The sequence below is a fragment of the Bos indicus genome, chromosome 17, assembly GCF_029378745.1.
Source record: "Bos indicus isolate NIAB-ARS_2022 breed Sahiwal x Tharparkar chromosome 17, NIAB-ARS_B.indTharparkar_mat_pri_1.0, whole genome shotgun sequence".
Lineage (NCBI taxonomy): Eukaryota > Metazoa > Chordata > Mammalia > Artiodactyla > Bovidae > Bos > Bos indicus.
The window spans coordinates 17,355,444-17,378,299 of NC_091776.1; the positions used below are offsets into that span (position 1 = coordinate 17,355,444).

The 22,856-nt window shown below is 39.0% G+C and overlaps 1 protein-coding gene across 3 annotated transcripts in view; it reads left to right on the plus strand.

Moving 5' to 3' along the window:
* The window catches only part of MGAT4D (MGAT4 family member D), a 52,402-nt gene that overhangs the window by 416 nt on the left and 29,130 nt on the right, over nt 1–22,856 (plus strand). For 2 of the 3 annotated variants that reach the window (XM_070769082.1, XM_070769083.1), the window contains exons 2-4: nt 10,411–10,569; nt 14,233–14,370; nt 20,766–20,899. In XM_070769082.1, coding sequence (XP_070625183.1) covers nt 10,411–10,569; nt 14,233–14,370; nt 20,766–20,899 — 431 coding nt within the window. The remainder of the gene's footprint in view (nt 1–10,410; nt 10,570–14,232; nt 14,371–20,765; nt 20,900–22,856) is intronic. The other variant, XM_070769084.1, reaches the window with a different exon arrangement.

The following is a 22,856-nucleotide window of genomic DNA, read 5'->3' on the forward strand; positions in this document are numbered from 1 at the left end:
AAAGAACGCCCCTGCCTCACCGGGTGGTCGTGACCCCTGCGGGGCGCGCGCGCTAATGGCAGGTCAGCGGGGTTCCCTGGTCCCCTCACCTCTGCGGGCTGTTTTCCCCACAGAGGTTCAAGGGCCCCTTCCGAAGTGCCCTGCATTCCACACAGTTCGTCGTTCTTTTCCCCATCGTTTTTTTTTTTTTTTTTTTAAATGTGAATATCTGACTTTAGGAACTCCTTTTACACAGCCAGCCTCTTTCCTCTTTCGTATTCTATCAAAATGTCAGTTTTGAGTCACACTTCAGGGCTCCCAAGCGTTTTTGGTTTTGTTTTGCTTAGGGATGAGGTGACGGAGAGAGAGACACTATGAATTTAGAGTACTGGTTTAGCACCTGATCTTTCTCAAATGGACCATGTGTGTTACCGCTTTGAAATGCACCAAGGTTTTTAGTTTACGGTTGTCTGTAGGGTTGCCGATTTAGCAAGTGAAAATGGAGGTTGTCCTGTTAAAGTTGAATCTCAGATGAACAATGAATGCATTAATTTGAAGTACAAAAACTGCATGGGATATATTTATACAGAAAATATTATCATTTGTCTGAAATTAAAAGTTAACTAGGTTTCCAGTATTTTTTCTTTCAACTGTAATCCATAGTGAGCATATATATATATATATATATATATATATATATATATATATATATAGTTGAATTTTGAATTTAAGACTCAGGAAAACTGCAAATATATTAACTCAGCCTTCCAAGATTATTCTTATATATATTAACTCCACCTTCCAAGGTTGTTTTTGGTTAAATTTTAATTCTTCTTATTAAACACATTTATGTATGACTCAGGGTGCACACTAAGTAATCTTGGTAGTAAGATGCTGGTTCAAGTTTGGAAGTGGCTTTAGTCCTATAATTAATGTTGATGTAATCTCACTAAAGTTAAAATTTTGTTTATTTCCTAACGGTAAATTTTGTCATGTACATGCAATATCAACATTTTACCCCATTTGTTTGAAAAATCAGAAATGTATATTAATTTGATTTATACTGATCTTCAGTCATTTTATGCATTTTTTTCTTCTTCATTGCCTGTAAAGAACATTATCCAAATGTGTTTTTATTTATTTTAGAACAGTTAACAATGAGCACTTTCATAACAAAAAAATAGTTACTGGTAATTAGAAAGCAAAATAGAAACTTTGTTTTGTAGTAATTTTGGAAGATAATTTAAATTAGTAACCTCAGAAAGCATTTTAATACAGTTAGTATTCTTATAATGAAATGGTAGACTTTGACATACATACAATCATTTGGATGTTTTTTTTTTTTCCAGTTTTGTCCAGGAAAATGAAGTTTGATTCCTCAAAATGTCTATTAATAAATATTCCCATCATTTGTATGTTCAAGTTCAGAAAATGAGATATTGTTCTTGAGAATGCACTACTCTTAAGAGCAGATGAAACAGGTTTTTCATTTTCTAAGTATGTGTCTCTATGGAACCTAGCTCTAAAATAATTAGGAAGTCAATTGTAGCACTATAATAAGATGTTCTTACATCAACAGAAGAAAACACAGACTTCACTTAGTATTTGAAATAGTGGTATTTATAGAACACCAAAAATGGTCCCTCTGTCTTTAAACCATGATTTATGGTTATAATTCTTATCAATGAAACTTTGGGAATACTTATTAGAAAAATAGTGACTACCTAGTGCTTTATTCTTCCCTTCTTAAAATTAATTTTTATGTGTAGATAACCTTTTAGTTTCTTTTTGAAAACTCCTAGTATTACTAATTCATTGGTTTGTTCAATAAATATGTAAGTTGCATGAGGAGAGGAATTTTTTCCCTGTTTTTGCCTGTTTGCTTCACTGCTATATCCTCAAAATCTTGAAAAATGTCTGCATATAATAGATATAGGGGCTTTCATCTCATTGATGTTAACTACTCTCCTGAATTATGTGCTTATTTTTTCTTTGCTTTTTAGAATATAGTTTTCATCAATTTATACATGTCCCCTATACTATGCTGTTTAGTTTGCTTTGTTCCTGAGCTTTCTAAAACTCAAATCTGCTGACAGTCTTTATAGGCCCTTCTACATTCTTTGTCATGATCAAAACCAGTAGTCTGTTAGATGCCCTGGCCAGCTGTGTTCTCATTCCATCTTACCGGTGGGAGGCATTTGTGCCAGAGGGTGCATGAAGGTGGTAGTCACTTTGCTTTTCCTGGTTCCTCTGCCAAACTACTAGCCCTCACTGAAGTGTAGGGGTTCAGGCAGCAGCAGCAGATCCAGTATTGTCAGGGATGACAGGCATGGGAGGTAGCTAGCAGATGGCCAGGGGCCCCTGCGGAGGCTGCATCACCCAATAAACACTTTCATGAAAGAGAATCTGGAATTGCTTATTTGCCTTACTTGGGCCTGAACCCATGTCTCCTGCACTGGTAGGTGGATTCTTCACCATTGAGCCACCAGGGAAGTCCCCAAGACTCCTCTTCTTTTACATCAAGGACTCAGCCAGTGAAAAGCCACAGACTCTTTGTTTACCGTGGCCCTCCCTTCTTCCTTTTCCTCTCTATTAAAGAGTGCTTCTTCCTTTGCTGTGCAGGGACTTAGCATATGGCTCACCATGGTTGTGGACTCTGAATTGCAATTCTGTGCTGATACCGAATAAACTCATTTTTTTTTTTTTCTGGAGAAATAACCAGCGATCTATTTGTTTTAGGTCATCAATACTCTTTGTAATGTTAAAATATTTCCCCATAAAACTAGGGCATAGAGGAACCACTCATAGGGAGTTTAAAGAGCATGGTACATAGTATAATTTGATTATTGCAAAGCATACATGGAGGGGTGTAATCTGAAATGTATTTACCATTTTAACTACCTCAAATATTCTTTCTTTGAAACCACAATGGGTATACAAATAAGTGAATAATAAGTTTAAAATGGACCAATACTTAAACTTAATGCTGTTTCTCCTTCTTTTCCTTACTGACTGAATCACTTGCTTTTCCCTCACTATTCATACTATTTTATACTTATGTATTTATGTTGTTATTTTATTAGTCTAGAATACCCTTCCCTCTCTTTGCTATATGCAAAATTAAACACATTCTTCAAATTTTCTAATATTCCCTCTTCTCTGAAACTTTTTCCACTTCCCTCCCCGACTCTTCAGTCCTCCTTAAGAATTAGTCATTAAAAAAAAAAAAAAGAATCATTCTTGCCTTCCTTTCCCTGTAGCACTCAATGATAATTCCATTTTAACAATTAATTTATAATTAGTTGTTTAAATATATGCTCTTTTCCCCAACCAGAGCACCCCGATTGTCAGTTATTTAGGGCAGGAACCTGGCTTTATTTGTGTTTATTTACCTATCACATAGCACAGTGAATGGTACATGGTAAGTATTAAATGGAAGAAAGTATGACTATATCAGCTTGCTTCTCATTACTGGAAATGTTTGGTGAGTGAAATAAGATGGAAAAGTCAGATTGTGGCTATATCATATCAGACTTCCTATATTAAGATAGGGCTCCCTGGTGGCTCAGCTGATAAAGAATCTGCCTGCAATGCAGGAGACCCCAGTTTGATCCCTGGGTTGAGAAAATCCCCTGGAGAATGGAAAGGCTACCCACTCCAGTATTTTGGCCTGGAGAATTCCTTGGACTGTATAGCACCAAAGAATTGATGCTTTTGAATTGTGCTGAAGAATACTCTTGAGAGTCCCTTGGACTGCAACGAGATCAAACCAGTCAATCCTATAGGAAATCAACGCTGAATATCCATTGGAAGGACTGATGCTGAAGCTGAAGCTCCAACACTTTGGCCACCTAATGTGAAGAGCCTCTGATGTTGGGAAAGATTGAAGGTGAAAAGAGAAGGGAGTGGCAGAAGATGAGAAGGTTAGATAGCATCACTGACTCAAGGGACATGAGTTTGAGCAAAAATTTCAGGAGACAGTGGAGGGCAGAGGAGCCTGGCATGCTGCAGTTCATGGGGTGGCAAAGAGTCAGACACGACTTAGTGACTGAACAACAACAATTTAAATTTAGTAACAGAAACAGTGCAAATTCTTTCTCAGTTAAGCAAATTTTGTTGTTAAGACTGCATTTACTGTAACTATCAAAATTTAGCATCTGAATGGCTTCCCTGGTGGCTCAGACAGTAAAGTGTCTGTCTACAATGTGGGAGACCTGGGTTTGATCCCTGGGTCTGGAAGTTCCCTGGAGAAGGAAATGGCAACCCACTCTAGTACTCTTGCCTAGAAAATCCCATGGATGGAGGAGCCTGGTGTCCATGGGGACACAACTGAGCGACTTCACTTTCTTTCACTTTCTTTAAGGTGTATTGTAAAAGTATAAAATAGGCACAGGATTTAGAATACTGAGCACAAAAGAATGCAAACTATTCCATTAATTGTCAATACTTTTGTGTTGATTACATGTTGAGAAATATTTTAGATATATTGGATTAAATTTTCTATGCTATTTATAAAACTTTTTTCTTTTTAATTTTTTTCAATGTGGCTACTAGAAAGTTTTAAATTACAAATGTGACTTGCATCTTACTGTTCCTGGGGAGCAGTGCCTTGGACCTCTGCTGTACCTCTGCTGTGAGGAGCAAAGTCAGTGGTACTAAGGATTTTACCTGGACTCTTCTTATGGGTGAAGTCACTTTTGCCTAGTGTATGCAGGGAGTGATATTTGTTTTCACAATTTCACCTCAGTTAACTCAAAACATCAAATTATTCAAACTTTTGCAAAGTAATTTTGTAATGGCTCTTCCTCTAAATATGTAACTGAATATGCAGTAACATAAATGTTTTAAATAGAACATTGATGAATTGAATTATCAGGTAAGAATATACAAGGAGCAGATCCAAGAGTAGATATTATATCCTTTAATATTTCTGTATGGTTGTTTCTAAAACTACTCTTTCCTCTGGAGAAAACTCTTTCATTTACCAAATTAATCCCTCAAGGACTGACTTACATTGTGGAAGTATAGATATGTTGCATCATCCATGACTCCAAACACAGTATCCATTTTGCAAAGAGTATATTACCCTGGGAATCCCAATGACAGGATTATCTTGGTTAAACCCACATCCATTGTAAACAGTTTAAGCATCCTCAAATAGTATCCACTGTGTGAATATTCAGGATTTATCTGGATAGTGGCAGTTCTTTTGATCAAAGCATAATTCACTTTTAGAGTCACTCAAATTAGTTCCTATGCTGGCCAGTCCATTTATACATTAATTTGTTCATTCATTCATTCAGCATGTATTTGTGGAAGTGCTATGTGGCAGTCACTGTTTCAGGCATAGAGAATTTAATACTTAAAAAATCCAAAGTTCTTGCACTTCTCAAGCTTTCATTCTATGGAGCTCTAGAGAGAGACATAAAAACAGTGAATAATAACAGTTAATAGGAATAATAAACAGGAGTAGGAAGTCAATGATAAGTGATTTGAGGAGGAAAAAAAAAGGACAAGGGGAGAAAGGGATGTGCTATTTCATGAAGGATGTTAGGGTAAGCTGCTCAGAGGAGGCAGCATTTTAGCAGAAAACTGAATGAAATTAGGGAGCTCTGGCCACTCAGTATCTGCAGATGAGCTGAGAAAATTTGCAGGAGTCAAAGTGTAAGGTGGGGAGAGTGGTTTGCATGAGGAACAGCATGGAGGCCAGTGTGTCTGGAGCTGCTCCCCAGAATCAGGTGGGAGGGACGGGGATGAGGCCAGAGAGGGAGCCAAGGCCTGACACGTAGGGCTCCGACCTGGTGAAGATTTGGCTCTTTGTCTGAGTGTGATGAGAAACCTCTGATGGGTTTGGAGCAGGGAAATGGCATTACCCAACCTTTGCCACAGGCTACATATATGTATATTCTTGTTTATAAAAGGCAGACAAGTGAAAAAATATTAAATGTTTCTGTCCAGATATATCACCATTACTTTTATACCTTTGTATTTTACCTTAATTAAAAAAAAAATTCCTCTGGAATTTATTGTCTTCCATGGGGTGAATTCTCTTTTATTCCACCTCAAATGACAGCCAATTTCTATGCTTTCCTTGCTAATTAAAATATAAAATTTTCCCATATTCTTGTGTTTCTAATAGTTTTCTTATATATTTTGATATTTGACTATGTAACATAAAGAATTTGTTTGTATCATAGATTATGATGAACACATAAGCCTTTTTCAGTGTAAAACGAGCCACTTTAACTTACTACATTTTCCCCTGTGTGATTGTTTTTGACATTTTATACTGAAGCAAAGGGAAAAAAAAGTAAGCACAAGTCTAGAGCTATGTAAAGCTAAACACGTAGGGTGGTTCTCTTTAAGCAGTGAAATTACAATGGATTTTTTCCTTTTCTGTGCCTTTTTCTAAAATGCAAACCTATGTATTGCTTCTCTGCGAAGATGTTTCCATATTTCAGCAAAGTGGCCAAGACTGGAGACCACTTGGTGCCCTCATGCTCTCTGTGCCGTGTGTTTGCCACACATTTGGATGCCTCAGGAGCATCACGACTACTTCTGCCCCACTACTTTTCCCATTTCCCAATGCAGATTGAATACCAGGTTAGAAATCTAGGGTCAGGTTGGAATCCTGAGAGGGATTCTGTTCTCTTCTCTCGGAGCAGGCAATGGCCCCCCACTCCAGTACTCTTGCCTGGAAAATCCCATGGATGGAGGAGCCTGGTAGGCTGCAGTCCATGGGGTCGCTAGGAGTCGGACACGACTGAGCAACTTCACTTTGACTTTTCACTTTCATGCACTGGAGAAGGAAATGGCAACCCACTCCAGTGTTCTTGCCTGGAGAATCCCAGGGATGGGGGAGCCTGGTGGGCTGCCATCTATGGGGTCGCACAGAGTTAGCAACAGTAGCATTCTCTTCTCTATCAGTTGAAAGTGAAAGTGAAAGGTGCTCAGTCATGTCCCACTCATTGCAACCCCATGGACTGTACAGTCCATGGAATTCTCTAGGCCAGAAAACTGGAGTGAGTAGCCTTTCCCTTCTCCAGGGGATCTTCCCAACTCAGGGATCAAACCCAGGTCTTCCAAATTGCGGGCAGATTCTTTACCAGCTGAGCCGCAAGGGAAGCCCAAGAATACTGGAATGGATAGCCTTTCCCTTTTCCAATGGATCTTCCTGATCCAGAAATTGAACCAGGGTCTCCTGTATTGCAGGCGGATTCTTTACCAACTGAGCTATCAGGGAAGCCCCTCTATCAGTTAAGTCTTTGCAATAAAAGTTCTCAGATATTTATCATATCCATCTCCTACTTCCTAATCCTTTGTGCTTTGCTGCTGCTGCTGCTAAGTCACTTCAGTCGTGTCCGACTCTGTGCGACCCCGTAGACGGCAGCCCACCAAGCTCCCCCGTCCCTGGGATTCTCCAGGCAAGAACACTGGAGTGGGTTGCCATTTCCTTCTCCAATGCATGAAAGTGAAAAGTGAAAGTGAAGTCGCTCAGTCGTGCCCGACTCTTAGCGACCCCATGGACTGCAGCCTACCAGGCTCCTCTGTCCATGGGATTTTCCAGGCAAGAGTACTGGAGTGGGTTACCATCGCCTTCTCCCTTTGTGCCCTGGTTTATTCTTTATCATCTCTCACTTGAAACTAATATCACTATAGGTTCCTAACTGATAGTTTCTCTGGCATTAGTTTTGCTTTCCTGAAACAATCTTCAATGGGGTCATCAGAATGATCTTTCTAAAACTATTAGGTAGTGATTACCTAATAGTCTTCAGTGATGCTTCACAATTGAGATAGTTGTTCCCATGATAGTCTGTAGTGGTGTTCTAAGATGTATAAAGTTACCCAAAGAAAAACGAGTGATTGCATTATCTTTATATTAAAACAAATATATGCTGTGGAATGGGCTACAAAATTTGCCCACATTTTAAAGAAATGTTACAGAAATTCCATGAACGTTGTGGGCATTTCAAGTTATACCTCCCCCTGTGTCCCTTTTCTTCAAATTCACTGCCATTAGAGGTGTTTTATTTTTTTTTAATATATATTTTTTGGCTATGTTGCATGGCATGTGGGATCTTAGTTCTCTACTGGGGATCAAACCCATGCCCCTTGTATTAGAAGTTTGGAGTCTTAACCACTGGACCACCAGGGAAGTCCTCTAGAGGTTTTATAGAAGAAAGGTTTGAGAAACACTGGTTCATATGAAAAAGTTCAAGCTCCTTATCATAGCTTGTCAAAAAGACCAGTATAATGAGATCCTTTTTTACCTTCACTATGAATTTTCCCTGTGTTGTCCTGAAATAATGAACAGCTTCTGGGTTTGTAGAGACTGTATTTTTGAATGCCTCGTTGCCTTTTCACACTGCTTTCCAACAGAGTACCTTTCCCTGTTTCCTTGACTGTCTAATAACTCAAGCTCCTTCAAGAGTCAGTGAGCGATCTCATCCTTCAGAAGCCTTCCCCAGCCTGCTCTCCCCTCCCATCCCTAACCGTCTCACTGCTCTCTGTGCATACTATTGGCATTGCATGCCAGGGGTTGGACTTGTTCTCCGCCCATATTTCCTTAAGGGGGTATCTTTCATTTCACCCTCCTAGAGAGGGCATTTGAAAGGGAACCCTTGGAACTTCGCCCAGCAGCTCATTACATTTCTCAGAATACTGAGGGTTTTCCTGAATAGTGAGATTGTTCAGACCTAGCATCAGTGGGCCAGATTAACAACGTGGCAGAATTGCTTCCTTAAAAAGCCAACTTGGGCCATCTCTGGCTTGTCCTCTTATAGTAACTGTCTGAAAGAAGGAATGGGCTTCCTGTCTACTCTTTGCTCCTGGAGTAGTAGGCACACGTGGCAAGTCATCCGATCTGTGGATGTGGCCTGACTGTTGTCCACCTCCTGTTTCAGGAGTGAGGCGAGAGCAGGGGTAACTTGGGTGGGCAAATAGGACATCCCAGCGCATTGTGCAGTATCCCATTGTCAGAGCCGCGAATAAAGCTCACAGTCCCTGTTTGGAACTGATATTATCAACGTGTGTGCTTAGTTAGTTAAAACCTAAGGAGAAGAGAGTCTATAATATCAGAAATTTCAGTCACTAATTTAGTTCTATCAATCAGCCTATAAACTTCCTGAAAGCCAGAACTGACCATCTCTATTTTATATTTCCATGGACAAGGAGTACTTGACAAATAAAAGGTGTTTAATTTTTTATTTCTTAATTTTTTTGTGTGATTATAGACATAATAAAAATGATTTTAGGAACAAAAAATTTTGTGAAAATAAGAAATAAAAAGTGATTCAACAAACCAAAGGTTGTATATTAACAAAATATAAACTTGTACACTTTTTTTTTTTTTACTATATTAATGTACTTTCTTTGCTAAACGGAAATAATCATTTGCACCTGAAGGAACAAAGGCTAACAGAAATTAAGTAGCTTGCCCAGCGTCACACAAATATTCGGCCATGAGAGCCACCAGAACTCTTAAAAGGTATTCTGTAATTTATTTAGGATACTTCCATCCCTGGGCATTATGGTTGTTTTCAGTTTTCCCACGGTGATAAATAATGCTGCTTATGTTGAATATCCTTAGAGCCAAATCTGTGTACATATTTCTGGTCATTTTCTTCAGAAAAATTCCTAGAAGTGAATTTTTTGCCTTTACTTGCTTTTCCCTCTAAGTTCAAATCTAATACATGCACAAAATGGAAAATTTGGAAAATACGAAAAGCACAAAATAATAAAGCAAAAACTATTGATAATCTCCCCTTCTAGATATTACCATTTTTAACACTTCATTCTTTTTTATGTATACATGTACATATATATTATATGTATATAGCACTATATGAGCTTCTCTGGTAACTCAGCTGGTAAAGAATCCGCCTGCATTGCAGACCTGGGTTTGATCCCTGGATTGGGAAGATCCCCTGCAGGAGGGCATGGCAAGCCACTCTAGTATTCTTGTCTGGAGAACCCCATGGACAGAGGAGCCTGGCGGGCTACAGTTCATGGGGTCACAAGAGTCAGACACGATTGAGCGACTAAGCACAGCACAGCACTATATATGTTGTTACTGTTCAGTAGTTAAGTCGTGTTTGGCTCTTTTGTGATTCCATGAAGCCTGCCAGGCTCCTCTGTCCATGAGTTCTCCAGACAAGAACACTGGGGTGGGTTGCCATTTCTTTCTCCAGGGACTATATACATACACACATACATATAAATGTAGTGTTATATATAACTGTATTGAAGTATATACTTTAAATTTTGTTATAGAAAATTGTATGATATTGCCTAGGATCGAAACTGCGTCTCTTATGTCTCCTGCGTTGGCAGGTGGGTTCTTTACCACTGGCACCTCCTAGGAAGCCCATATATTATAGAAAATTATATGATATTGCTACATGTATAAATATCTACATGTTTTCTTTGTAGGTAATCAATTAACTAATTGTAGAAACCATATTTCGGAGTTTAAGGAAAGTATACTACGCTTAAAAAACAAAACAGAAAGAAATCGCCAAGAGTTGCTTAATGCCTTCAAGGAAATGAAACTTGACATTTCAGAGAAAGAACGTGATGCACAAAACGCAGGTTTGCATTGTTTTTGTTTTGTGTATGGTGGTTTGTTGTGTAATGTTTTGTGTTTGGAAATTTAGATTTTATGCTTTCTGATTTTAGGGCATTTGTTTCCAGTAGATATAACTAAATCAGTACTCATTCTTTTACTATGAAATATGCAAAAGTACGGTAAGAGACATCACTGATAAATTTCCTCTCACCTGTACCTCGAAAATGGTCCTCTTCTAGTTTCTGTCTCTGTGAACGGTGCCGCCATCCGTGATCCATCTGACAGAAGCAGCCAGAAACCTGCACATCCTCTCTGAATTCTTCCTCTTCCTCTAGCATACTTCTCCCATGACTGTCAGTGAGCAGTCCTATTGATTCATAATCCTGTATATCTCACAAATCTATCCACATTTTTCTGTCACCATCTCTACTACCCGAATCAGGCTCCTTTCATGCTTCATCTGAATGACTGCTAACATCTTTTTTCCCCTTTTCTCTCTCCATTCTTGTCCCCACCTGTTTATGCTCACGTTAGCCAAAGTGAAGGCTACACTGTCCTGCAAATCAACTTTCCTTGGCTCTCCATTTCTTCAGGATGAAAAGTTCTGCCTCCTGCTTCCCCTTCTGTAATCCAGTACCTCCCCTGAACTCAGCCCCTGGCAGCCGCTGATCAATTCTTCATAGTTTTCCATTTTCCAGAATGCCATACAAATGGAATCACACAGTGTATAACCTTTATGGACTCTTTGACTTAGCATAGATTCATCCAAGTTGTTATGCGACCGATTGTTTGTTGCCTTTTAGTTACTTAGTAATATTCCACTGTATGGATGTGCAGTGGAGAGTTTGTTTCACCAATTAAGAGACATTTGGATTGTTTTTCAGGTTTCTTTGTTTTTTGGTGATTGCAACTACCTGTTGTCATAAGCATTCGTGTACAGATTTTTTTGTATGAAGATAATTTTCCTTTCTTTAAGATAAATATCTAGGATTGATGGGCATATGATAGGTGGATGTTTAACATTATAAGAAACTGCCAAGATGTGGTTATCAGAGTGGTTGTGTCATTTTGGATCAATGTATGAGAGTCACAGTCACTCCAGTTAATTATAGCCTTTCTGGTGTCATGGCCTCTCATAGTTTTAAGGTGTATTTCTCTGGTGACTAATGATGCTGAACTTTTTTATGTGCTCCTTGGCCCTCCATTTATCTTCTTTGATGAGATTCCTATTCAGATTTTTACACATTTCTAATTGAGTAGTTTTTTCTTGTTGTTGAGTTTTGAATATTAAAAAGCATATTAAAAAGCAGAAACATTACTTTGCCAATAAAGGTCCATATAGTCAAAGCTATGGTTTTTCCAGTAGTTATGTATGGATGTGAGAGTTGGACTATAAAGAAAGCATCAAGAAAGTTGATATTTTGAACTGTGTGGTGTTGGAGAAGACTCTTGAGAGTCCCTTGGACAGCAAGAAGATCAAAACAGTCAATCCTAGAGGAAATCAGTCCTGAATATTCATTGTAAGGACTGATGTTGAAGCTGAAGCTCCAAAACTTTGGCCACCTGATGCAAAGAACTGACTCGTTGGAAAAGACCCTGATGCTGGGAAAGATTGAAGTCAGGAGGAGAAGGGGATGACAGAGGATGAGGTGGTTGGATGGCATCACCCACTTGATGAACATGAGTTTGAGCAAGCTCTGGGAGTTGGTGATGGACAGGGAAGCCTGGCGTGCTGCAGTCCATGGGGTCACAAAGAATAGGACACAACTGAGCGACTGAACTGAACTGTTGAGTTCTGAGAGTTGTAGATATCCTGGATACATATCTCATGAATGTGTGATTTGGAAATATTTTCTCCCAGGCTGTGATTTGTCTTATTTTCTTTGTGGTGTCCTTCAGAAAGCAAACGTTTTTAATTTTGATAAAGTTGAGTTTTCCTTTTTATGTATTATGCCTTTGATGTTGTATCTAAGAACTCTTTATCTAACTCAGGGTCATAAAGATTTTCTTTTTTTTTTAATTTATCATTTTAGATTTTACATTTAGGTCTATGAAAGTTTTGAGTTTATTTCTATAAATGGCATGAAGTATAGGTAAAGTTTCAGTTTTTAGTCAGTTCAGTTCATTCGCTCAGTCGTTTCCGACTCTTTGCGACTCCACGGAATGCAACACAGCAGGCCTCCCTGTCCATCACCAACTCCTGGAGTTTATTCAAATTCATGTCCCTTGAGTTGGTGATGCCATCCAACCATCTCATCCTCTGTTGTCCCCTTCTCCTCCTGCCTTCAATCTTTCCCAGCATCAGGGTCTTTTCAAATGAGTCAGCTCTTCGCATCAGGTGGCCAAAGTATTGGAGTTTCAGCTTCAACGTCAGTCCTTCCAATAAATATTCAGGACTGATTTCTTTTCGGATAGACTGGTTGGATCTCCTTGCAGCCCAAGGGACTCTTAAGAGTCTTCTCCAACACCACATTCAAACACCACAGTTTTTATTATTAGAGTATAATTGCTTTACAAAGTTGTGTTCGTTTCAGTTGTATAATGAAATGTATCAGCTATATGTATACATGTATCCCCTTCCCCTTGGACCTCTCTCCCTCCCCTCCTCCCACCCACTGAGGTCATCACGGAGCACCGAGCTGAGCTTCCTGTGCTATACCGCAGCCTCCCCCTAGGTATCTATTTTACACATGAGTGGAAGACCAAATAGACATCTCTCCAAAGGAGATGTACATGTCCAAGAAGCACATGAAAAGATGCTCAACATCACTAATTATGAGAGAAATGCAAGGTTCAGTCTTTTTCATGTGAATGTCTAAGTGTTTTAGAATCATATATCAAAAAGGTTTTTCTTTCTGCAATTACCTGTACATCTTCTTCAAAAATCAGTTGGCCATATTTGTGTGGATCTATGTCTGTATCTCTGTTGTTCCATAGGTCTGTGTATCTGTTTGTTCTGTAGTACTCCACCGCCTTGATTACTGTAGTATGTATTATGAATTAAATTGGGTACTGTACGTCCTTCAACTTTGTTCTTCTTTTTCAGAATGATGGGGCAAATTTGAATGAGTGGAGTCATTAAATGTTGAGAGGCTTGAAAATAAAGTTATAAAAATCCAGGCTTTGATGATGTGATGTTAAAGTGGTAGAGCAGGCCAGTTAGAGCATGTTTCAGTTCTACTTCCTTCGTTTGGAACCGTCTGTTCTGTTAGCCTCTGGTTGTGTCACTTATAGTGTTAGATTTTCATTAAATACCTTGAAAATAAATGGGCTTCCCTGGTGGCTCAGATGGTAAAGAATCCTCCTGTAATGCAGGAGACTGGGTTTGATCTCTGGGTTGGGAAGATCCCCTGGAGAAGGGGATGGCAACCCACTCCAGTATTCTTGCCTGGAGAATTCCATGGATAGAGGAGCCTGGTGAGCTACAGTCCATGGGGTCACAAAGAGTCAGACATGACTGAGTGACTAACACTTTCACTTTAAAATAAACATGAATCAATAATCTTTGAGCTGTATTTTATAGCCTTACGATGTTGTTAATTCACAGTTAATAGTGTGTATCCTATATATTGAACACTTAATTAATCGTGAATTAACTTATTAACTACTATGTTAAAAAATTGTACTGGAAAGAGAAGAATCCCTATAGTTGTGAACTCAAAAACCCTATCTTTTCTCTTTTTCAGTTGAGAAGAAAGTGAATGCCTCGGATACAAATGAAACAGTATCTGATGCATTTGAAGTCTTAAAGTTCTTTTTCCCTCATCTAAGGAAAGTAGATAGAATTTACCCTGATGTAATCATGGGCAGAGAGAAAACAGGCGGTAAGAAAACTTAGCATTGGAAGATCAAATACAGACATTTTGATGTTTGGAAACATCCTTTTAAATTTTAAAATGTAATCAACTCATATGATATTCAGACAGACCCCAAGCCTATCTGGCATTCATTTGTATTACTGGAAATCAGTGTATTGTCTTTCAGAAAAAAATTGTTCAATAAATATTTTGAGACTTGACTTTAAATCCAAGTTTAATGAACATGCTTTGAAAATAAGTCAATATAAGCCAGACATCATTAAGCATCTGTTACATGCTTGGCAACTCTTTTCTCCTTTGGTTTTGATAAATCTATTTCTTATCTGGTTGTCTTCCTATTTCCTCATCTTTCTGGGGAGCAAAGTCAATAAAAGCCTTACAGAAGAGATAATGCTTGAGTTAAGCCTTGAAGAATAAGTTCAATTTCACCACGTATAGGAGAAGAGAAAAAGTATTTGCATTGGAAGCAAGGATATTAGGTTAAATCTCAGAACACCTGCCATTGCCACCAACCTCGTTCATTCCAATGAGCGAGTCATTCCAGGTCAGAGGTCAGCAAACCAGCGCCCGCAGGCCCGATTTGGCTGTCTTTAAGAAGCTTTATTGGACCATAGTCATGCTCGTTGTTCACTTATTGTCTACGACTGCTTTTGTGCTTCAGCAGCAGAGATAAGTAGCGTCAGCAGAGATGATATGGCCCAAGAGCTGAAAATTGTACTGTCTGGCCCTTCAATAGAAAAAGTGAGCTGACCTCTGCTCTTGGCAGTTCCTTGGGAATAAACAGCATTGGTCTGTGTCACATGCCTCTAAGAAACCTGTTGTGTTGGGATGGAGGAGCCAGGTGACATTGTTTTCCATCTCCCGAATTCTGTGTCCCATATACCAAGTTAGATGTTTTCTTTCATTATCTCATTTCATTCTCACAATCCAATGCAGGAGGGCCTGTGATTATCTTTATTTCTTACCTGAGGCCTAGAGAGATGATGGAACTGTCTGAGATCACACTTGTAAAGGTCTTCACTTGCATCATATTCCTTCCTAGAAGTATTTTAATCGTGGCCTATAAATATGTACATACACATGCGTGAATGTATGAGAGAGTACACACCAGACAAAACTACATCTTACAGAAAGAGGAGGAGTTGAAAGACACAGCGAAGGTAAAATCAGTACCCAGTAACTCTAAGATACTGGATACCAAGGAGAAGCCCAGCCTTGATAAGCATCAGAAAAGATAAACTAAAGCCCATGATATAGAGTGAAAGGAAGGAGAGAGAGAGAGGTTGGTAACTGGGAAGAGCAATGGAATTCCTTGCGTGGGAGCTCGGGGTGTTGAAATAAACCGGTTATCAGTGCTGCATTAAATCCTGAATAATTGTCTAATCCCCCAACTGTTTCCTTCTTTACAACCATTGCTGAATATATTCATCCTTCTTTTGAGACTCCTTTTGTGGATTTCCTCCTTCCTTGGAAGGAGAGGCTTGCATATAAACCTTCATCCTCAGAAGTAATTTAAAGGGAGATTTTAGCTACCTTAAAGATGACATAAAACATTTGCAAGAGTACTGAAGTCTGTAGCATGGCCTCCTGGGGAACCTGTCATCAGGCTTGTATCCTCTCTATTCTGATATATCTCAGATAATTTCTACTCTCTATAGCCCCTCTGTAACTATTTTTCATTCAGCCTTCTTTTCTTGCCTGGTCTATTGAAATAGACTTGTCATTTTTCTCTTGGCTTTAGTATTGTCAAAGTCAATTCATTCCTAATACTTTCCTCAGAGGGACATACTTAAGTGCATAACTCATCATGCACAACTGTTCCTTAAAATCCTTCAGTAGATGCTCAGTGCGTATAGAATGACATTAACTCCCTGATATGGTATATGCACCAAGACCAAGTGAAGTCGCTCAGTCGTGTCCAACTCTTTGCGACCCCATGGACTGTAGCCTACCATGCTCCTCCATCCATGGGATTTTCCAGGCAAGAGTACTGGAGTGGGTTGCCATTTCCTTCTTCAGAGGATCTTCCTGACCCAGGGATCGAACCCAGGTCTCCTGCATTGTAGGCAGACGCTTTACCGTCTGAGCCACAAGGGAAGTCCTGGGTATGTGCACAGTAGTCTGTATCTTTCAAAGTCTTTTAAAGGCTATATCTTTCAAATCTCATTTTCTGCCACTTCCTTTTTTTGCAGCAACCCTAGACATTTCCTACAAGTTGATAATTATCAGTTGATAATTGCCTATAAGGAACATATCACCTCCTGTCAACACACAACTAACTTGTCATATCTCTTATCCAATATGACTTTTCAGCTTAACTGACAACTTCTTTGTGAAGTCTTCCACGTTTCCTGCTTTAACAAGCTTCTGCCCAGCACCAAACACTTACTAGGCTCTAGTGAGATAGTGATGAACAGACTCGGAACTTATCCTCTTAGAGACAAATGAGGAAACAATTACAATAGAAATTAATCAGTGCTCTGACAAGGATATGCAAGGGTAGAGCCAAATCTACTTGGGGATTTAGGGAAGGCCAATCTTTGTGACCAACCCAGATAGCATATTAAAAAGCACAGACATTACTTTGCCAACAAAGGTCCATCTAGTCAAGGCTATGGTTTTTCCAGCGGTCATGTATGGATGTGAGAGTTGGACTATGAAGAAATCTGAGCGCCGAAGAATTGATGCTTTTGAACTGTGGTGTTGGAGAAGACTCTTGAGAGTCCCTTGGACTGAAAGGAGATCCAACCAGTCCATCCTAAAGGAGACCAGTCCTGGGTGTTCATTGGAAGGACTGATGCTAAAGCTGAAACTCCAGTACTTTGGCCACCTCATGGGAAGAGCTGACTCATTTGAAAACACCCTGATGCTGGGAGGGATTAGGGACAGGAGGAGAAGGGGATGACAAAGGATGAGATGGCTGGATGGCATCACCGACTCGATGCACATGAGTTTGGGTGAACTCCGGGAGTTGGTGATGGACAGGGAGGCCTGGCGTGCTGCGATTCATGGGGTCGCAAAGAGTCCCACATGATTGAGCGACTGAACTGAACTGAACTGAATCTGTACTTGGGGAATTAGGGAAGGCTTCCTGGAGGAGGTGACATCTAAAGTGAGACATAAAGAGTAAAAAGAATTGCAATGGGATGAGTAAGGAAAAGGGCTTCCCAGGTGGTGCTAGTGATAAAGAACCTGCCTGCCAATGCAGGAGATGCAGGTTCTCCTGCATGGGTTTGATTCATGGGGTAGGAAGAACCCCTGGAGGAGGGCATGGCAACCCACTCTAATATTCTTGCCTGGAGAATCCCATGGACAGAGGAGCCTGGTGGGCTACAGTCCATAGAGTCGCAAAGAGTTGGACACAACTGAAACAATTCAGCACACATGCATGCATGCAAGTAGAGAAAAGACAGATGGTGGATAGCAGAAAAGGAGAAGAAAGAATGTGAAAGGTCTAACAGCAAGAGGACTTGGAAAAAAAGATGTGGTTTGTGTGCACAACTGGGGCTGGTGTCTGTCGGCAGTAAAATATGAGGCAGAGGCCAAATAATAGAGGAGTTTGGCCATGTGTTTATCCATCCCAGATTTTTGGACATTGTTATGTGGCAGTCATTATGTTAATGCTGGATTCATAATAACAGTGAACAAGAGAAGCAGAGTCAACCCTCACTCAGTGTGCAGTCTAGGTAGGAAGACAAATGGGTAGCAACAAAAAGGACAAGTTGTGTGAGAGACGAGGTCAGAATCCATTTAGAAAGAGTGAGTAGAACTAGCACAGGCGCCCGAAAAAGAGTGTTCTGGGCACCAAGGAATGGTGCGTGCAGATGCCTAGAGAGGAACGAGGACTGAATGATCAGTCTGGGAAGCTGAAAGACACCAAGGAAGACTGGTTTTGAGAGAGGGTATTTGAAACAGAAGATGTAGGTTGGGACTGGGTCACTAAGGGTCTTGCAGATTTTTGTAAATGTATTCCATATCCTAAGACATGGGAAGCTGTTCAAGAAATTCCTTTCGAGAGTAGATCCCAAAATTTGAAACTTGACTCCTGCTTCACACCATTCATAAAAATCAATTCCAGGCGGATTGTAGATCTAAATATAACAGGCAGATAGTAAATCAGCTAGAAGATGATCTGGAAAACATCTTTATGGACTTGAAGATAAGCAAACATTTCTCAGCAGGAATCACAAAGCACTGGCCATAAAGGAAATGATTGATAAATTGCACAGTGCTAAAGTTAAGAGCATCTTTTCTTAATTTTAAGAGGTAAAACATTGAAAAGGAAACCCATGATGGAAGATGATATTTATAATACACATAACTGACAAAGGGTTCATATTCAGAATCTATGAAGAGCATCAGTAAATCAGTAAGGAAAATACAGACAGCTTAATAGAGAAATGGACAAATCTTGAACAGGGACTTCACAAAAGAATATCCAAAGGTCAACAAACATATGAAAATATGCTCAAACACAATAGTAATCAGGGAAATACTGATTCTTACTGCTGTCACTGAAGTTCAATAATTTTTCTTAAGTAAACACCTCTCAGTGTTTTGTATACCAGGGCTCTGATGGTTTTGACAACTTTGTTTTACAGCTTGGTTATTGCTTTTTAGGGAGAGGATTTTTCTGAGTTCCTCACTGAGCCATTCTCGAAGTACTTATCTCCATTATAAAGGTGTGGAAATTAAGGCAGGACAGGACAGAAAAACATCAACTTTTGCTTTATTGACTATGCCAAAGCCTTTGACTGTGTGGATCACAATAAACTGTGGAAAATTCTTCAAGAGATGGGAATACCAAACCACCTGACCTGCTTCCTGAGAAATCTGTATGCAGGTCAAGAAGCAACAGTTAGAACTGGACATGGAACAACAGACTGGTTCCAAATTGGGAAAGGAGTATGTCAAAGCTGTATATTGTCACCCTGCTTATTTAACTTATATGCAGAGTACATCATGAGAAACGCTGGGCTGGCTGAAGCACAAGCTGGAATCAAGATTGCCGGGAGAAATATCAATAACCTCAGATATGCAGGTGACACCACGCTTATGGCAGAAAGTAAAGAAGAACTAAAGAGCCTCTTGATGAAAGTGAAAGAGGAGAGTGGAAAAGTTGGCTTAAAACTCAACATTCAGAAAACTAAGATCATGGCATCCGGTCCCATCACTTCATGTCAAATAGATGGGGCAACAGTGGCTGACTTTATTTTTTTGGACTCCAAAATCACTACAGATGGTAACCGCAGCCATGAAATTAGAAGACACTTTCTCCTTGGAAGAAAAGCTATGACCAACCTAGATAGCATATTAAAAAGCAGAGACATTACCTTGCCAACAAAGGTGCATCTAGTCAAAGCTATGGTTTTTCCAGTACTCATGTATGGGTGTGAGAGTTGGACTATAAAGAAAGCTAAGCGCGGATGAATTGATGCTTTTTAACTGTGGTGTACTGCAAGGAAATTCAACAAGTCCATCCTAAAGGAAATCAGTCCTGAATGTTCATTGGAAGGATTGATGCTGAAGCTGAAACTCCAGTGCTTTGGCCACCTGATGCAAAGAACTGACTCATTGGGAAAGACCCTGATGCTGGGAAAGATTGAAGATGGGAGGAGAAGGGGACAACAGAGGATGAGATGATTGGATGGCATCACCAACGCGATGGACATGAGTTTGAATAGGCTCCGGAAGTTGGTGATGGACAGGGAGGCCTGGCATGCTGCAGTCCATGGGGTCACAAAGAGTCAGACATAACTGAGCGACTGAACTGACTGACTGTATATCTTGACCCAACTCAAATAGCTGAGCACTGGTACAGCAAAGATTGAGTTTGGGTAGACTTCGCTGATAGTATCTTAACATCTATTGGAAATGGGGTCTCTTCTCCTAGTGCTTCAGTCATTAACATGCAATAAAAGTCACTTAAAGTCATGGATCCATGCCTGATAGATTCCATCAGTCATTTAGAAATTACTTCATACAATTTTTTCACAGGTGAAAATATTTCAAAGTATTTTTCCTATTTTAGGTTCCAGCATCTCCTTGGGAAGAAGAATAGAAAATCAGCCAGTGTATGATGTTTTGTACCCAGTTAGATGACAGCTGTAATAAATGGAGAATGGCTAGTTTTATTTTTCAGTACATTGAAACTCTTCACATGAGAGCATCATAGAGTCTATTTAATGTGTTTGCTAACAATTCCCTGCAAATCGGAATTTCCTCAAAAAGAAAATATGTGATAAAACTTTACAGCAGTTTGGATTATTTTTGCAATAGAGTTGCAAATACTTTTTTGATGACGACACAACTAATCCAAACATAGTAATGAGCATACATATTTGTGCTAAATTACGTTTTTCTCTGTGCTTTGAAATGATACCATATTCCTGTGCCTGCAGTTACCTTTGCACTGGGTATTTCCACTGTCAACAGAGGAAACTATAGTTACCTGAAGCAAACACTGACCTCTATCCTCTCCAGGATGACTCTTCCAGAAGAGAAGGACTCTGTGGTGATCGTCTCTATCGCAGATGTATGTATGAAAAATAAACAGGTCGCCTCACTCCTGACCCGTAGTCTCTAAACACTGTGGTAATCACAGTGGTAATTTCCTCTGTGGTTATCACTGCATCATTTTGAATTTTATCTTAAATTTTAAAAAGCATCTCCTAGATGCCTTTTTTGAATAACAATGTATTTAATACTTGTTTGATACCACCATCAGTTTAAGGGAAATGAAACAGTTCTGTGTGGAGAAATATGATTATATTGTTAAATATGCTATCAGGAACCCTGTATACTATATGGTACAGAAATTATATTTAAAAACAGGACATGTAAATGGATGCTATAGTAACAAAACCTGCCCAGACCAAGAAAAGGTTAGTATATGAATCAAGAGATAATTTATATTAAGTCACAGTAACTATTATTAATTGAGGGACTCCTTTCTATGTCTGAAGGATTGTGGACAATTTTTATATACATTATTTATAACCTGCATATAACCCTGTAAAGTAGGTATCCAGATGAAAAACCTGGATCTTAAAGAAAGTAAATAGTTTTCCCAGCACTTAATAGAGCAGATTCAAATCTGCATCTGTCTAGCAGCCCAAAGTTTTCTGTCTTGCCTCTGATGCCATGTAAAATTGTAAAGTGTAGTATAAATATTAACACCATAAAAGGTGTTTCAGAGGAGAATTTGGCAGAAGATATCAGATTTTAAATGTGTCTATCCTTTGAATCAGAAATCTCAAGTCTTGGGAGTTATCCTAAAGAGATAATCAAGCAAGAATTTCAAAATAATCAAAATGTGACAGTAGACAGTGACGATATGTTTGTAGTACATAATATAGTGCAAAATGTGCCGATGTGATTGAGAACAGACTCTGGATCTAGATTGCCAAGGTTCCGATGCCAGCTCCTCCACTTCCTGCCTCGTGAACTTGAACAAGTTACTTAACTTCTCCATGCTTCACTTTCTTTCTTTGTGAAACAGTGATGATATTGCCTGTAGTATATGGATGTTTTGGCCATTAAGTTAGCTAATATATGGGGAGTACTTACAGTGATGTATGTCACGTAGCAAGTGTTCAGTAAGTGGCAATTTCAAAGATTTTCAGTGCACTGTTGTTTTATGATAGCATATTAGATACAGCCAAAATAGGTATCAGTGAGAGGGTAAGTACTTTTGTCTACATTGCAATAATTTGTAACCATTGAAAGAATGAATATCCATATTCAGTGATATAGAAGATGTCCATATCATATTGTTGACTGAAAAAAGTTGTAAAGTATCGCGTTTAACATTATATTATCTATGGAAACTATGATAGAGGAATCAAGGAAAGAAAGGAAAAATAGATAGAATACATAAAATGATAGAATACATAAAAAAAGACAATGAACAAACCTCGGAATGATGATCTTCAAAATATTAATAATGGTTATCTCTGGATATTGGGAGTTAAAAGGATCTCTGCTGTCCTTTAAGTTTTTTTCTCTGTTGTTTGAATTTTCTATGAAAAACATGTCTTAGTCATTGCTGCTCGGGCTTTTCTCTAGTTTCAGAGATAGGGGCTACTCTCTCATTGTGGTGCAGAAAAACGCAAAACAAGCAGAAGAAGAATTAATAGGAACATAGAAATAAAAGATTAAATAACCATTCTGTCCAAGTTTAATTTTTTAATATTGGAAGCATGTATATAATCTTCAAAATGTTTTATCACATTACCATGTGTTACATATTACAATCTTTATTTCTTTACTGTTGGCACATCTGCCTAAAAAGTTTAGACCAATAATAAAATATCAGGGGACAAATTTTAAAATGGACTATAGAATGCTTAAGAGGTATAACTTTAGTAGTACATTTAACATATGTTTCAGTGGGTAAGAAATAGCTGGTGATTATATTTTTGGCTATCTTAAGAAACCGAAGTACTATAATAGAGTGGTCTGTATCACGCTGATATTTTTAAACAAGCAGT